Source organism: Lissotriton helveticus, chromosome 2_1, assembly GCF_964261635.1.
Source record: "Lissotriton helveticus chromosome 2_1, aLisHel1.1, whole genome shotgun sequence".
Lineage (NCBI taxonomy): Eukaryota > Metazoa > Chordata > Amphibia > Caudata > Salamandridae > Lissotriton > Lissotriton helveticus.
The window spans coordinates 827,735,758-827,748,871 of NC_136059.1; the positions used below are offsets into that span (position 1 = coordinate 827,735,758).

The 13,114-nt window shown below is 46.2% G+C and overlaps 1 protein-coding gene across 1 annotated transcript in view; it reads left to right on the forward strand.

The window, feature by feature from the left end:
• The window catches only part of HSD17B4 (hydroxysteroid 17-beta dehydrogenase 4), an 867,876-nt gene that overhangs the window by 486,090 nt on the left and 368,672 nt on the right, over positions 1-13,114 (forward strand). Inside the window, exon 14 of the mRNA XM_078675560.1 lies at positions 943-994. Within this exon, the coding sequence (XP_078531686.1) occupies positions 943-994 (52 nt within the window). The remainder of the gene's footprint in view (positions 1-942; positions 995-13,114) is intronic.

The window sequence follows — 13,114 nt, forward strand, 5'->3', positions numbered from 1 at the left end:
CCACCGCCAGGGTTGGCATTGCTCGGGTATCTATTCTAAGGTAAGAACTTTATGACTGCAGTCTTTCAGATGAACAAGTTACTTACCTTTGGTAACAATGTATCTGTAAGAGACATATGTAGATTCCTTACTGACCCACCCACCCTCCCCTTTCTGAAAACTGACTTCTAGGGATAGGGACTACCTTCCAGGGCCCTAGTTTTGTGCACCAGTGGTCAGTGTCTTGCATGGCTCTGCGCTTCTGGCGCGGGAAGTTGTGTCAGAACTGACGTCAGCGTGCAGGGGCCACAAAGCGGACAACGGACTCTGAGTTGACTGACGCCACTTACCGACGCGCAGGGTACTGCTACGAAAAAAATTCTCCGGATCCAGTCTAACACCTAGGGGTAATTCTAAGGTAAGGAAGGTAAGAAACGTTCTTTTTGTAATGCCCGTTGCATTTAGTTCACATACATTTTAGGAATTCTCCCTTGTAAGTGTGTAATTTACCACCTTCCTAAACGTGTCCACACCTGTAAGCTGCGAAGAAGAAAACAATCTGGACCATCTTATAGGTGTAAGTCAACATGCACTGTTTAGCTATTCTTGTCTTATTGTGTTACTGTGTTAAATTATTAACATTTTGTGGACTGATCTACATGTTTCTAATGAATTACCAAACTCTTTAGGAATTGTCCTACATTGAGTTTTTATTGGTGCTAGAAAATTATTGAAAACATTGTTTATGACCATCGGGCAAAATAGCATTTTTATGCATAGATTTTTTCATGTACATTTATAGCAGTATTTGTACTGTATGCAATACCGTCTGATCTTTTTTGTTTTTTTGTTTGCCTACTAAAACGTTTGTACAGCTATTTTTGACTTTTTTTTAACTCCTGTAAAACTGTTATAAAATAAAGTTGCTTCAATCACGTAAACATTTTTTTACTCTTCCTGCAGCTGTTGCATGGGGAACAGTACCTGGAGGTATACAAACCTTTGCCAACTTCAGGTTAGTAGCTCAATATGCCTTTCATTCGGCAGCTCTCAGCACTTTTTATTGGTCTCCGTGCCACATTTCGTGTCATTCCTAAATAAACAAACCAGAAAATCGGTATTTAATATATGGTAATGTAACAAAATTCTTTGTGTAGCTTTTGACTGCAATTTTCTCTCCTTTCCATTCTATATGTGAGATTGCACAGCAGCATTCAATCGCTTTTATAAATGGGCGCCTTTTAGCCCTAGAGAGTCAATTTATCGATTTTAGCAGGTAGCACTCTCCACTCAGCAGTATATAATATTTTAGAGGTGTCCTGACCCAGTTTTGAGAGTGGAAGAGAAAAGCACTTATGATACTTGGCACCCAGCTTGTACTAATCCTCGCTCTTGCTGGTACATTAGGACCCCTATCTAATGGCAGGTTTAAGCAATACACTTAATTCATTTGATGTCCTTTTCTCACAATCATTTCAGGTTTGTTTAGTTTCCCATTGCAGCAGCATTTAGAAGCAATTTACTGTGCAGTGCTGTTATATAAAAGACTAACATAATGTAGCACATTTTGCTGATGACTAGAATGTATTATTAGCAAAAAGAGGCGCTGCAGTGAGTGATTACTTGCTTGGTGCTACGAAGTGCATTCACTGTGTCCTTTTTATATGGATTAAATGACATCTATTTCCATGGCTATAGGAAGAACTCGTTCTGAAGAATTCTCAAAACTAAAATTTCAGTTAACATAACGTGGACTATGATACCTGTATATCAGAATCTTTTATGAACAAAATTCAAGTAAACCACCCTAATTCTAGCTTGCACACTTAATCTTACAGTTGCACTAACTTTACTGTAAACATAATAAAATGTTATTACTTCGTGCTCTTGTCTGCAAAACAGCATTTGAATCTATGCTCCACATGTCAGTCATATCATTTGTAAAGCGCACTACTTACCCGTAAGAGTCTCAAGGTGCTGGGGGGGAGGGGGGGGGGTTGGGAGGTGGAGGGGGGGGGAGAGCGTTGCTGCTGCTACTCGGTGAGCCAGGTCTTGAGGAGTCTTCTGAAGGTCAGCAGGTCTTAGGTCTGTCGTAGGTGGGTGGGGAGGGTGTTCCATGTTCTGGCGGAGAGTTGGGAGAACAATCTGCCACCGAAGGTTGCTCTTCGGATGCAGGGGATTGTGATGAGGGTGAGGTCGGCGGAACGGAGCTGGCGGGTGGGGGTGTAGAAGCGGAGTTGTATGTTGCGGTACGCTGGTACGGTGTTGTAGAGTGCCTTGTGTGCGTGGGTGGGGAGCTTGAAGGTTATCCTCTTGTTGACGGGGAGCCAGTGCAGGTCTCTCAGGTGGGGTGTGATGTGGCTGCGGCGAGGATCAGGTGTGCAGAGGCATTCTGGATGCGTTGCATTTTTCGCCTCCACCTCCCTCCCGAGACTCATGGGGCGTGGATCGCTCACATAACAAGTGAGCATTCTTTTCCTTTGTCTACTTTCATTCATGTACTGGTGCATGAAGGTGTCGGGCTGTAGCCACGCTCCCAGTGACACTGGCCTTTCTCTACGGCCCATTGATCGACAACCCTCCACACCATTACCGCTATAATCGCCGAAGTAGGTGTTCAGGTGCCATAGTGACCTAATGAATTAATAGGAATCACGCGCCTTATGTAGCTGCTACTCCCCAAGCTAGACTTACCACCACTGTATAATACGATTACAGTAATCCTTTGGCTAACCTCGTCCTGAGGTTCAGCGCCAGAGCACTTCATTGAGCATGGTTATGCATGATTATATTACTGAAACCAATGCACTAACTTTGTGTCTTGTGTGTTTTTTATGTCTGTTTGTCACTTTTCATTTACAGATTCATAGGGCTCCTCAAAAACAGAGGTCACCCTACAAACCCCCTTTGGGTTTGTTTACACGTTTTTTCACAACTTTTTAACTTTCACGTCCTCTGGTCAGGGTGGGTCTTAGCGTGCCCATACCGCCGAGGTACACTCTCCCATGGTCCTGAAGAATGCCCAGTAAATAAAACAAGAAGGGCAGAAACATGTTGACCCCACTCTAAGTGGAAATAGCCAAACAATCTATTTGGTAAATTTTCCAACACATACCTTTTAATATGTCAGATTGACCACCCAATAAAAATCTTTTTTGAGACACAATCTGGTCATTTTTAACTATAACACTTTCACTGATTCTCACCAATTCCAGCTCCGCAGTAAATCTGGCGTCGCAGCACACCGGGTAAGCATTCGGCTTAACCCGGTGGGGCCCTATGATGAAGCAGGTCACCAACCAGGTCGGTGAGTGAGGGCTTTCCTTACAAATCTATTGGATTTGCATACTATATCCTATGCTCTTGATCCATTTTATGAATGCACACTCTTTCGTTGTTGGTAGTGCGTTACAGCCATCTCAGGAGTTTGGCCTAGGCTCCTGCGTAGAGGACGTTTCCGTAGTCCAGCATGCTGCTGACGAGGGCCTGGGTGACCATTCTTCTCATTTCGGTGGGGATCCTGCGGAGCATGCAGAGGGTGTTGAAGCAGGATGAAGAGAGGTCGTTGACCTGATTAGTCATGGAGAGGGTGGAGTCAAGGATGACCCCTAGGTTGCGTGTGTGGTTGGGTGGGTGTTGGAGCTGCTCCCAGTGCGGTCGGCCACCAGGAGTCATCCCAGGCCGAAGGGGTGGATCCGGGGATGAGGATCTCTGTCTTCTCCAAGTTCAGCTTCAGTCAGCTGTTCCTCATCCATTTGGCGACGGCCTTCATTCCTCCATGGAGGTTGGTTTGGGCGGTGTAGGGGTCTTTGGTGAGGGAGAGGATCAGCTGGGTGTCATCGGCGTAGGTGAGGATGTTGAGGTCATGCAGTTGGGCGAGTGGTGCCATATAGATGTTAAACAGCATTGGGCTGAGGGATGAGCCCTGGGGTACGCCGCAGATGATCTCGGTGGCTTCGGAGCTGAAGTGGGGAAGGCGGACGCTCTGTGGTCTGCCGGAGAGGGAGGAGGCGATCCAGTCCAGGTTCTTCTCTTGGATCCCAGCGTCTGGAGGCGTGTTCGTAGTGTGTGGTGGCAGACCGTGTCTAAATCGGCTGACAGGTCCAGAAGGATGAGGGCCGCTGTTTCTCCGTTGTCTAGGAGGGTCCTGATGTCATCGGTGGCGGCGATGAGGGCAGTTTCGGTGCTGTGGTTGCCGCGGAACCATGACTGGGAAGGGTCCAGGATGCTGTTCTCCTCGAGGTAGCGGGTCAGTTGTTTGTTGACGGTCTTCTCCATGTCCTTCGCCGGGAACGGGTGCAGGGAGATGGGCCGGAAGTTCTTGATGTCCTTGGGGTCCGCCTTGGGTTTCTTGAGTAAGGCGTTGATCTCGGCGTGCTTCCAGCTCTCCGGGAAGGTTGCTGTCTCGAAGAAGATGTTGATGACTTTCTGGAGATGGGGTGCGATAGCTGTGCTGACTTTGTTGAAGATGTGGTGTGGGCATGGGCATGGGTCTGTCGGAGATCTGGAGTGGATGGTGTTCAGGGTCTTGATGGTGTCGTCGTCGTTGATGTTGGTCCAGGAGAACAGGCGGATGGAGGTCAAGGGGCCGAGGTCTCAGTGGCTGTCGGGCCGGTCGTGGCGTTGAAGCTGTCGTGGATGTCTTTGATCTTGCGGTGGAAGAAGGTGGCCAGCGAGTCACATAGGTCTTGCAAAGGTTGGATGCCGTTGGTGTTGGAGGTAGGGTTGCAGAGTTCCTTCACGATGTTGAAGAGCTCTTTGCTGTTGTGTGCGTTGTTGTCAGGGCGGTCTTTGAAGGAGGCCCTTTTGGTGGATCTGATGAGGTGATGGTGTATGCGGGTGGTGTTCTTATGGGCTGTGTAGCTGTCTGGTGTTCGTTCACGGTGCCAGTTCTTCTCCAGTTTTCAGCAGGTTTGCTTGGAGGCCTGGAGGTCTTCAGTGAACCAGCTGGCTTTCTTGCTGGTGTGACTGTTGGAGGGTTTCTTGAACGGGGCAAGGGTGTTGGGGCAGTCGTCGATCCACTGTCTGAGTTTGCGGGCGGCAGTGTCGGGGTCCGTGGGGTCGGCGGCTGGGCTCTGGGCGAGGGTTGTGGTTAGCTGGTCTTCAGTGATTTTGCTCCAGCAGCGGCGGGGCATCTGTTGGGTGTGGTGGTGCGTGGTGGGCTTCTTGAAGGTGAAGTGGATGCTGCAGTGGTCAGTCCAGTGGAGTTCGGTGGTGTGGTTGATGGAGACATGGGGGCTTGCGGAGAAGATTGGGTCCAGGGTGTGGCCGGCGGAATGGGTGGGTGTTGTGACGAGTTGTCTGAGTCCAAGGTTGGCTAGGTTGTCGATCAGGGTGGTGGAGTTGTTGATGTTCTCGAGGTGGAAGTTCAGGTCCCAGAGGAAGATGTAGTCCGTGGAGGCGAGGGCGTGTGCCCTTCCGGGAGGGCTATGGCGATGTTGGGTGCCGTGGCGGGGTTTAGCTAGGCCTCTGTCAGGAAGGCGACGTCTGGGGAGGTGAGTCGAGTAGATCCCAGAGTTCAACAGCGTGTTTGTGGGCGGAGCGGTTGTTGAGGAGGATGCATTTGAGGTGGTTAGGGTCTTTCCTGGTCGGTGGCTTGGCGGGCGGTTGCTGTTGAAGCTGCAGTTCCGGCAGGTGAAAGGTCCGTGGGTGCGCTTCGGGACGGCCAGGAAGCAGGTGTGTGATCGTCCAGTGTTGAGTGCGTGGAGGGTGCTGGCATCGTAGTGGTGTCGGGCGTCGTGGCGTACGAGGGTGCCAGGGGTTCTGGCGCTGGGCGCGGACGGGCTTGCCTTAGGCGCGCCAGCGGCACCCGCTGCGCACGTCCGCTGGGAGGCCTCTCTATGAGGGGATGTGGGAGGGAGGAGCAGCTGGGAGGCGGGAGAGGGGCAACGAAGGGGAGATCAGGGGGGCGGGACCACAGGGAACGCAGCGGCGGGGAAAATGACGGGGGAGCGGGCGGGGGTTAGAGGAGGCAAATAGTGGGCACAGAAGGAAAAACGAAACGGTCAAAATACAACAGCGCTAATGCAATTAAATAACAGCGGTGTAAACAGACAAAGAGAACAGTGCTAATACAATACAAATAGCAGAGCAGAACGCAAGTACCGATGACAGTGAAGACTATGCAGGGCACGAACTAATGCGAGCCTCAGCAGCGGACTCAGGGCAGCGTCACACAGGTGGTGCTGTGCGGCGGCGAGGGGAGCGACCTGCCTGGTGACAGGGTCTAAGTTGCTCTCTTCACCGCTGCGCAGCCTCCATATGAGGGGATGTGGGAGGGAGGTGCAGCTGGGAGGCGGGAGCGGGCATCAAATGGGAGAGATTTGGATGCAGAGCAGGGACAGCTGTAGCGCTGGTGGCTGCAGACTTTGTTGGCACCCTCCAATCACCTCCTTCACGGTTACGCTCACTACCACCTTCTAATGGTGCCCCCACATCGCTCCTTTGACCTTCTCTCACATCCCGTCTCTACTCCATTGGCATCAGGGATGCAGCACTTCCCCCTCCTGAAATCATTTCTAGTCAAAGAGAGAACAATTCATTGCTGTGGATGGCTTTACATCTAATCCCTTTTCATTACCATATGGGGGGCCTCAGGGCTCATCCCTGAGCCCCTCCCTTTTTATTTCTACGTCACTTACTTAGCTAGGCTCGTTTAAACCTTTGGATTTTCGGTATTGTACTACGCGGACGATACCCAAATTGTTGTCTCAGTGTCAGGGAATCTGGATTACTCTATAGTCGATTTCACTGCTGTATGTGGCATTCAGACAATTGAATGCCTTATAACTGCCTAAAATTGAACTCCGTAAAAACTGAAGTTTTGTTGTTGGGCAACAACGCCTTCTTTTGGTCCCCAAGTTAGTGGCTGCAGGAATTGGTTACCTGCCCAAAAGTAAGAAATCCAGGGATTCTTTTTGACAATAAATGGGCATTTGAGAAGCAGATCAATGCTGTGACCTCTTCATCTTTTTTTATCTTGAAATTTTGAGGCTATTGTTCTTTTTATTCTACAGGATTTACAAAAAATGGTGGCTACCGCTCTTGCGCTTTCCAAACTGGATTATTGTAACGTCCTATATACCAACATGCAGCAAAAACTTTTAAACTAATTGAAAGTGCTGAAAAATGCCATAGCCCACCCTCTGCTTGTGATCTTGAAGCATCAGTCTGCATCGCAGGCTTTTATTCAGTTAAATTGGCTACCAGTCAAAAAGTGCATAGACTTCAAGGTTTTGTGCATTGCCTTTAAAGCTCTGCGTAGTTCAGAGCCTGATTATTTGAAACAGAGTCTTATGGTATACTCCTTCGAGGACTCTGTGTTCTTCTTCAGCCTACTATGTGGTCAATCCTAAATTTAGAATATCACATTGGAGCGGGAGACGTTTTGTAATTTGTACGTCAAAATTATGGAACTCTTCTGCTTCTATTGAAGAAATGCACAAGCCTGCTTCCTTTTAGGAAGACTTTAAAAATGCTGCTTTTTAATCAATGAAGCCGCATTGTTTTGGTCTTTTTAGGTTCTTCTGTTTTAAATTTTGATCCATTGATTACTTTTGTTTCTGCAGCGCCAAGACGCCCCATGGCAAAAACACCTTTTACAAAATAAATTTTCATTTCATTGTACTGTCAGAACTCTTTACATCATAAACATAATGCACAGAGACAATGAGTCATACAAGTGTGTTACTCAATGTATGCAAAAGGTTCTTTAAGACGATGACAACTGCAAGGTGTAGGAGTGACATGTCAACCATACTGGTAGGCATTATATATTCAGAGTGCTTGTACTGCATAAATGGAGGGGCAGATTAAGGGCCTGATTTATAGTTTGGCGAATGGCTTACTCTGTCAAAAACATGGCAGATGTCCCGTCCGATTTATTACAAGTGGATAATAACCTATGGCACGTTTAAAATGGCAGACCGGATATACCAGTAACCGTCTGGCAAACTCTAAATTGGGCCCTAGTTTTTACAATGTGCAGTAACCAAAGTTTCAGAGCTGCGTTGTAGGAGAAGAAGAGGGCACAACAGGCTTATATCTTGTAAGATATTGGGATGTTGCTCTCTCTCCAGTGCTCGTGTACCTTATTATGCCTTGCACCAGTTCAAACTCACTTGATCATAGTGCACAGGTGTTTGTGTGATGTCATGCTTAGCTGTTATACTAGAAGAATATCATTCTAGCACAAAATTCTATGTTTTTACTAGATTTAACACTTACCACTTTGTATGTGTGCTGTATAGTGGAGAACACATGCAAAGTTGCAGCGGTTTATAGAAAATAAATCTCTTTTCCAATATTACATATGGCTTGAAGGCAAAACATTTTTAGTGCTAGCCCATTTCTACTAAAGTTAGTAGATAGGGGTTGGTGTCACAATCCATAGGTGGGGAACACATGGTATGCCTCCTTGGCGTTAAGGATTACCTAGTCCTATGTTGTGTTACTTTAAAGTAAGGCTACTGTCCAATGCAGATGTCTTCAAACTTTTGTAGGTTGAGCCCCCAGCTGAATTTTTTTAGATGTTGCCCTCCCACCCTCCCCCCACACCCCACCCCACCACCACCCACCCCACCACCACCCACCACCTGACAGAAATTTCTGGAATTGACCGCCACACGCATATTCCGGGCCTATCCAGCATATAATGTTCTATACAATAAGAGTGTTTAGTAAACTGCAGGTTTGTGAGTGGGTGTGGTGAAATGACAGAGGCTTATTACACAGCTCATAACACCACTTTCCAAGATAATATGTGCACAAATTGTTTTTACTAGGATGCTTTGTTTTACTCATGACATAGATTGATAACACCACCAACATAAATGTGACAGGTGTGCCTGTTTTTCAGAGACAGTCAATCTCTGGATGGATTTTTGCTACTGCTATCCTCAGGTTGTGCACCACATCCAGTCTTGAACGGTACTTAGTCTTTAATGATGCAAGTGCTGAGAACCCAATCTTGCATAAATAGGACGAGCTGAAAGGCAAGAGAGTTTTGATAGCAGTTTCTCCCAAAGCTGAATATTCTGCAGACATTTTCAGCCAAGACAGGGACTGTAAGGGAGACAGTGTAGTCAGATTTTTCGGGCACTCCCTAGTTCAGAGCTGGTACACGAGAAACAAAATCTTCTCTAGAAATCATTAACAAACATTTTAGGCAGCATTATAATGGGATAATTGGCCACCAACCAGTTATGGTTCCGAAGACAGTCGAAAGTCCACAGAGAGGGCGCTGAACGAACACCGAATTGAGAATTCCTTAGTGGTACGATAAGTTGCTTGCCTGAAGCAGTGGGGGTTTAGGACACGTCGGGCTTATGTTTAAAAAAAAATAGAACTAATAATACATTAATGATGTCTATTTTACTTCAGAGTAATGTTGTCTGACAGACTTTGTGATGGCATGGACATTTTAGGGATTTTGGGTGCCCTGGGCCAAAACTATTTTGGGGGCCCCTGTTCAGTACAGCTTTGAGTTTAAATGATTTACTTTCAGCTCTGCCATACCCTATTTAGCCAGGCTACTAACGGTGCACGGACGCTGTAGTCAAAATTCTAAAAGCGTTTACATCTAACATTCAGAGATAGTGATGTGTTTTCACTGTTGTAACAAAGCAGCAGCCCACTAATTTTACAGTGAATATCTGTGATATCCTCCAATTTCTCATATTTGAGGACCCGCTTGGATGTAACTTTTTTATGGTTAACTTTTTTATGGTTGTTGCATGAAACAAACACATTTCTCTGCAAATAATAGTAGACTCCCTCACCTTGAAGGCTGGAGTGCAGCCTTGAAAGCTGGAGTGCAGCACATTTAGATGTCTCCTTTTGTAATTTTGGATGAAAATCATGATGGACATGACATGTCCATACTTGTGTACATGGGTAAGTGAGGTGACAATATGAATTTGGGTGAGCATGTTAGTGCAGAGTGGGACAAACGAATGTATGGTTAGTGGTGGGCTTATTTGAGTGAGATTGAGCAGTGATGGGGACAGGTGAGTGAAGTGTCACAAGTGCAGGTTGAGTAGTGTGCTCGTGTGACTGCAGGGTGAGATACAGGGTGAACAGTGTGAGTACATATTGAGTGCAGAGTGATCACAGTGAGTGGAGGGTAAGTGGGTGAATGGTGTGAATGCATGGTGATCAGTGTGAGTGCAGGGTGAGCAGGTGAATGGTGTGAGTGCATGGTGATCAGTGTGAGCGCATTGTGATCGCTGGGAGTGCAGAGTGATCGCTGTGAGTGGAGGGTAAGTGGGTGAATGGTGTGAGTGTATCGGGATCAGTGTGAGTGCAGGGTGAGGGTGAAAGTGAAGGGTGAGAATGAGGAGCGAGTTGTCTGAATGCAATGTGCAATCCCAGACACTTGAAATAACTCTGCATGTTATTGACTGCAGCATAGGGTTTCAAATGTGTTTAACTATTGCTATTATGGCAGTAACCAGGGATCACGGTGGTGGAAAGAAATAATGTCCTGGTCCCTCAACAAACTTCTAGTCTTATGATTAGGGTTGCCAGCTCATTATTGTGATGTCACAGATGGTATAAAAATAAGAAGTCACCTAAAGCTGTATTTTCAGAACTTGTCTGTGCATACTTTGAACAGCAAATATAAATAGAAAGAACTTTTAATTGTTTTCTAGAGCTGCCTGAATGATCCATGACTGATAATAAAAGGGAACAAAGACCGAAAAGTCACATTACATTAATGAATACATACTTTTTTATTTATAACCATATTTAGTGTCAAGACAAGCAATTTGCAGGCTGTTTAAACAACACATGGCTTACTGGCATTTTGCACGCCAGCCTGTGTAATTTTAAAAGAAACTTTCAGGAACATTTTAAGGATTTTGGGGGCCCTGGGCCAAATGTATTTTAGGGGCCCCTGTTCGGACCAGCTTGGTTTTTATGATCCAGTTTCAGCTCTTTCATGCTTCTTTGGTCAAATTCTAAATGTGTGTACATCTGATATTCAGGGATAGTGATGTGTGTTTTCAGTATGTAACACAACAGCAGTCCACTAATATTACTGAAAATAATCTCTGTGACCCCCTTCCCATTTCGTACTTTACCCATGCCTAAAATGTCCCTGGAAACTTTGTCTCCTTTCTGGGAAGAGCTAACTCTCCCAGGAGGGGTTAATTCATAGAGCTGAAATGCTTCAGCTGCAGTGGGAGGCAAGGGGTCTCCTCTGCTATGATATCGAAACGTGAAAAAACAGGACTGTCTGTTGGTTTGCTTTTGGTTTTAGCAGAGGAGACGTCCTGCCTCCCACTGCAGCTGAAGCATCTCAGCTCTATGAATTAACCCCCCCCTAGGAGAGTTAGCAAGACAAAAGCATGGGCACGTAGTGCCCCATCGCTTTCCCCTCCCTCCCCCCTCCAACCATACCGGAGTTCTCCAAGAAGACTTGCGACGCAGGATGGTAAGATTAGAGTGGAGTGCGGCCCCCCCACCCCCTGAGATGGCGTTGCGCCCCCCGAGGGGGGAGCGCCACACAGATTGAAGTACTCTGGTCCAATGCAATTCAGGATTTGTGCTAGAAAGTAAGCCTCAAAATAACACTTTGCACTAGGTTTGCATCACTTTTCTGAAACAACCTAGGAGCAAAGTGTTAGTAAATGTGCCCCATAAGCATAATACAATGATTGCGGTGTTAGACTTCCAAAATTGTATTGCTATCCAAATGAACCTTTTTTAGCAGCAACCGTAGAATAACAAAAGATTGAGTAGAAAAAACTATATGGTTGTAACCTATGCCTTTCAATTTTTACTTAGCAGTTTGATGCCTGTTCATAACTCAGTAACAAAATCACAGTGTCCCTAGAGGAACCATTTGAAGATTTTTTCTAATTTTTATTAACGTCACTTTCATGATCAATTAGTCAATATAACCACAGGGAATATAAGCACATATACCAGAATTTATCAAAACGGTATATGTTATTCCACTTGGAATATCATCAATTAATAGCTGGCAACAAACAAACTACCGAAGTTCATACATTAATTAACAGTAGTATACAGAATACATTCCGCATAGATTATGGGTAATGAAAACACCATATTGATGGAAATTAAACACAGTATATAACCGCATTTACAATCTGTATAATCAACAAATATGCGAAGCGGTGTTGGGCGTCGGCGAGATTTATAGTAAGCGCTTTGAAAAGTCTACCCACTGCGGATCGCGTACAGTTCATGTGAGCCAGGCGCGTGCACAGGAATTCGCTCCCCCTACCCCTCCCACAAAGCAAGACAAGAACATTAAAGCTACCGCGGCCTCTCTGATTCCATTTGCCACCATTCACGCGCTCCGCAGGTCATAAACAGGACCATCTGCTCGTGAATCCGAATGCTGGCATGGTTGCCCAGCCCCCCTCACAACGCTGCCTTTCCTCTACTTCGTGCGGTCAGTATTTTACATAGTGTGACTTTGTTCGTTTCCCCGAGTAGCAGTTTGTGTATTCAGACCGATTCACGGATGTCATGGCTTTTTTAAACCTTTAATCTAGGCGACTGCGTGCCTTTCTTTCTTTCCTTTCGCACAGCGCAGCATTCCTACAAGCCGAAAGGTAAAATGTCTGCCTTCTCATCCACATTTCCAACTTCCTGTACGTTATTTAGCATTATCAGAGTTAATATGCCTCCCAGGATTAAAGCCCTCAACAAGCGTGGTAACCCATGCTTCATCTTTAAGCATGAGGGTCACGCGCACAGGATGATGCCTCTCTGCCCGGGACAAATATGAGTGTCAACCCTATCCCTGTGAATCAGCTGAGCACGACAACCGGGAGCTGCTTGCCTTACTTTCTACATCGTGCGGTCAGTGTTTAAACGTTTACATTCTGTGCCTTTGCTCCGTTTTCCCAAGTAGCACCTTTAGTTTAAGTACGACATGCATCCCTCCTTGCTAATCAAGGTACATGCTGTACTTCACGCTACACATTCAGACACACTCACAACCTCCATAGTTTATGTTTAATCAATGCAACCACAAGACTTTCTTTTTCTTTTTTTTTCATGGTTCTATGACATTTATTTTTGCTTTTTTTGCTTCACCAAGGAAAGATACATGCAAAGAATAAACACACATTACGAAAGCACTTTGAGGGTGCAT